The sequence below is a fragment of the Vigna angularis genome, chromosome 5, assembly GCF_016808095.1.
Source record: "Vigna angularis cultivar LongXiaoDou No.4 chromosome 5, ASM1680809v1, whole genome shotgun sequence".
Classification (NCBI taxonomy): domain Eukaryota; kingdom Viridiplantae; phylum Streptophyta; class Magnoliopsida; order Fabales; family Fabaceae; genus Vigna; species Vigna angularis.
In genome coordinates this window covers 28,543,904-28,548,789 of record NC_068974.1, presented here as the reverse complement: position 1 = coordinate 28,548,789, position 4,886 = coordinate 28,543,904, and the positions used below count along the sequence as shown (strand labels likewise).

The 4,886-nt window shown below is 35.2% G+C and overlaps 1 protein-coding gene across 1 annotated transcript; it reads left to right on the top strand.

The window, feature by feature from the left end:
- The first annotated feature begins 837 nt into the window (after positions 1 to 837).
- LOC128196713 (2-hydroxyisoflavanone dehydratase-like) lies at positions 838 to 1,371 on the top strand. Its single transcript, XM_052878223.1, has one exon. The coding sequence runs from the start codon at positions 838 to 840 to the stop codon at positions 1,369 to 1,371; it is 534 nt and encodes a 177-aa protein (XP_052734183.1).
- The last annotated feature ends 3,515 nt before the right edge of the window (positions 1,372 to 4,886 follow it).

The window sequence follows — 4,886 nt, the reverse complement described above, 5'->3', positions numbered from 1 at the left end:
CAGGTGTAAATCATGCCTTTCATAGGTTTGTTTTCTTATAGTGATTCCATTATCATATATGTAATTTTTCATTTTAGAAGTATTTTATTATTAAAAATGAGATGTTACATGTTGTTTTTGCCTTATTATGCTCACATTTAACCTCACATTTGTGTTCTAACTCTATCTCTACTGTTTTTTTTAACTTTTCTCACACATTGTTTTTTGTTAGGGTTATGTTTCTTAGGTTTTGCAGTTTATTCTAATCTTTGTAATCTTTTCATTTTTTTTGCAACGTTTGTACATTTGAATTTTTACTTTATTAATCTTTACATTTGTACATTTGTAATTTTAGTTTATTAATTTTTACATATAGTTTCCATTTTGAAGAAACTACTCTAGTAAAGATTGCATTATGTGCTATATGCTTTATTGTCTGATAAAGTCTACATTTTGTATTGTCTATATTGATCAATTTGTATTTTGAGTTGCATTTTTCCATTGTAATTGATAGGCTTAATACCTCTTTTTGTCCCTCTTTATAAGGGAAATGTTCAAGTTCGTCCTACCTTTTTTAAAAAGTTCAATGTGGTCCCAAGTTGTGAAAAAAATGTCCAATTAAATCCTTTTTGGTCACGGCGTTAAATATTTAACGATCCAACTAACAGCGTGGAGTGATCTGTGCAACGTGGCTGTTTACCTTCATAACGTGATAGTTGACGTGGTAGTGGAAGTGATTAAAAAATTCTGAGTTAGGGTTTGGGTATTCGAAGATCCTTGGCTGATTTCCCACGGTAATTTCTAAAGAGTTTTCATTGGGGGGACAGTGCAGGTGGGAACATAGTTCACAACATTGCCATGCGTGTTGGGACTGAACCCTTACCTTGTGATGTTAAAATATTAGGAGCTATTTTCTCCCATCCTTACTTCTACAGTTCGGAGCCAATTGGATCCGAAGCTGTTACAGGGCACAAACAGCGTTTGTTCTGTTTAGTTTGGGACTTTGTGTACCCTTCTGCGCCGGGTGGCATTGATAACCCCATGGTCAACCCCTTCGCTCCTGGGGCACCAAGCTTGGATGGACTTGGGTGTTCCAAGATTATTGTGTGTGTGGCTAGCGAGGATAAAATTAGGGATAGAGGGGTTTGGTACTTGGAGGGTGTGAGAAAGAGTGGGTGGCAAGGAAAACTGGAACTGTTTGAAGAGCAAGTGATGAGAACGGAGAGTGTGATTTTTCCGTCGAAGCCCCTAGTTGAAGAAGCATCAATGGAGAATCCTCCCATGGCCATTTTTTGCTGGCTCTGTTTTTCCTTTCTAAACACTGAAAACAGGTATATTGTTGTTAGGTGTAAGAATTACAAGAACTTGACAATTAAATGTAGAATAGAGTAGTGTGGGGCTTCCTTTTTCTCTCTCAAAAAGGGTAAACGCACAATTTGCTCTGCAGATTTCATCACCCAATTTGTATTTTCAGTTCTTCCAAAATGCTTATCCCCAAATCGCGATTTCGAATACCCAAACCCTAACTCAGAATTTTTTAATCACTGTCACTGCCACGTCAACTGCCACGTTATGAAGGTAAACAACCACGTTGCACAGATCACTCCACGCTGTTAGCTGGATCGTTAAATATTTAACGCTGTGACCAAAAAGGATTTAATTGGACACTTTTTTCACAATTTGGGACTACATTGAACTTTTTAAAAAAGGTAGGACGAACTTGAACATTTCCCTTATAAAGAGGGACAAAAAGATGTATTAAGCCTAATTGATATACATATGTGTGTGTGAGAATTTGTTAATGGTTGTTTTTCGTGATTTTTTGGGAAAATTGTTGACCAAAACAAACGAAGTGTATATGAAATCAAAAGCCAATTTGAAATTTAAATTAAAATGACCACTTTATTGAAAGCGAACTTTAAAAATGATCGGTAACATTTTTATAAATAAATGTTCAATTTAGACATCATAATTCACACTTTTGCGACATCATATGATTATTAAACGTTGAATTTCTCAATTGTCAATGTCATATTGGGTAAATTTGATGAAAATATTTGTCGCGAAGTTGAAAATGTACTCACATATGACGTCGAATGCCATAGTCTATAATTCCAAAGAGGTATAAGATGTCATAATATGAATTGGTTGAACTTGTTGATATTGTTAATATTGGTTAGTTTCGTTTTGGGCTTTTGTTCTCCTATCTCTCACATGGGCGACAACACTTTATTCTGGTGGCGAGCCCACCTTCAAGAAAGTTAGTTTTGTTTTAGGTTTTCATTTTTATGGGCTATAAATTGGTTGAACTTGTTGGTATTGTTGATATTGGTAATTTTGAACTTGCTTGTTGTTCATATAAAGAATACATCCAAACTTAGGGTAAAATTGAGAGTATATTTGAAAGAACTTCAAATGACCTGAAAATTTGTTCAAAGCACCAAAAAGTCATGAGAAGCCCTCACAAAAACATTTAGATCAAAATTCAAAGTCTAAGAATGTGAAATCTTTTGTAAAGTTTGAAGAACACAAAATAAATTGATAACAAATAGAAAATTACCTTTTTTTTTTAAATTTAGAAGGAATAGCTGGCTATGTGGGCTACTACAACCTTGGAAAGATTTTTCTACTCCAAATCAATATATAATAATGCCAAACCTGCGAACCAGAGCAAAAGTTATGGTCATTAGTACAAAAATAGCGTATAACGTCACACGTTCAACGTCGTAGCACTTAATATCCAACATTAAAAATGACCGGTGGCATTTTCATAAATAAATTGATTCGCACCACGTCAATTAATAAAGTAGTGCACCGTCTAAAATTTATTAACATCAAACAAGAAACATATTGACGTAATCTAAAATGTATTAAGGTCAAATAAGGCCAAGATCGACGTAAAACAATGACCTTAGAATCACATAACGTCAACTTAAGAAACATCTTACGTTCAATTTAAAATAAAAAAATAAAAAAATAGTGGTTTGCTTCCCGCAGTATTACTCCTACCCACATTTGACGTCAACCATGACAAATATTCGAGGTTTTATATGCCACCATGAAGCCAAAGAGTAAATCCCTTACTTATTCTTTATTTATTTTCTCTTATAAACCAAACAGAACGTCCCACACTTTATGGGGTTGACGTTTAAAACAATACAGAATGTCGCACAAGTTGGGGTTGGACGTGTTGGTCGTAACACATAACGTCCATAAGGAAGCAATCGACGTCCAATAAAAAATAAATAAATACTAAATATTGATTTATTTAATATGATGTCACCGTAACAAAAGAATGACGTTGTATATTACAACTAGCAGTTATTTGTTTATTTTTCATTTAAATCAACCCATAAAATGTTAGTTTTAAACTGGCTTAGACGATTTGTTATTTAGTTCATTTTTCATTATTTTTTCTTTTTCTTTTAAACCAACCACAGAACGTTGAATTCTTCTTCGCGTTGGAGGTTGTATTTTCCATAAATTATGTTTTTAATTTTTTCTTCTAAACCAAACGAAAAAACGTCTTTGTACTCGTGGCTCTGACGTTTTATTAAGCGAAGTCAAATTATGTGGGTATTTGGCTTTGACGTGCCGTACTCGCATATAATGTCAAAGTTCAACGTCCCATAACAGAATAGAGAACCACTCCAATGCCTTTCACGTCGAAGTCCCCTAGAGTTAGACGTTCTACGGGAATTTAAAAAGGAAAAAGAAACAAAAGAGCGACCTTTGTCTTGGATAACGAATAATACGTCAGATACCTAAGGAATCCGACGTTTAGTGTTAGATTAAAATAAAAAAGAATTAAACCAAAAAGACACTTTGGAAGTCTGAAGAAATTGACGTCAAGCTCTTCGTTTCTAGCATCAAACTGCATGTTCCCATATATCATTTAAAGGTGTTGCTCCCTCCACCACCACCCTATACTTCCTCCACCTCCCCACATTATTTAAATACAATTATATCCTTAAGTTAAAAATATTTTTACTTTTATCCTATTTTAAATAATTTGAAACCCTAATTTTACTTTCCCAGCACCCATCCACGAAACTCTCTTCCCCTTTCCCCATTTTCGTTTCACCTCCCCACCTGCCGCACTTCCATTACTTTTTCTTCCCATTTTTTTTGGTTTGAAAGCTTCCATTGCCGCCGTGGTGTGAAGGAGCGTCGCCGCCGTGGTGTGGAGGAACATCGAGGAACGTCCAGAGCATCAACCAACATGAGGAAGTATACATCAACGGAGATGTCACCTAATAAAACAAACTCTAAAATAAAAAATGTAACCTTTAAACGGGAGGTGACATCTTCAACGGATGTCAACATCCGTTTAAGGTAAAACGGATGTCGACATCCGTTTTTTCTTAAACGGATGTTGAAATCCGTTTTTCCTTAAACGGATGTTGACATTCGTTGAAGGATGTTGACATTCGTTGAAGGATGTTGACATCCGTTGAAGGATGTCACCTCCGTTTAAAGGTTATGTTTTTTATTTTAGGGTTTTATTTCAAGGTTTATTCGAATACGAGGAAGCACTCCACGCACTGCACCACTCCACGCACTGCACCACGAGAGGGAGACTGCTTGATAATTCTTTCCACCACCACCAACCTTTGCAACTTGTAGTATCTCACAACGACGAAAGAAAGAGAGAAAGAAATATAATGTTAAAATGAAAGAAAAGTATTTTACTCATGTACGGTACTAGAATAGATTATTAATGAAATAGGTTGTGAATGGGTAGAATTAAAAATAATAACCCTAAAAATAAAATTTTATTGAGGGACAAAATAGTAAAGGGGAGGTGGAGGGAGAAAGGTGTGGTGATGGAGGGAGCAACACCCATCATTTAAGTAGACTGTCTTTTATTATTGAAGCCCATATCATGCCTTTCCTAACAGTAATTA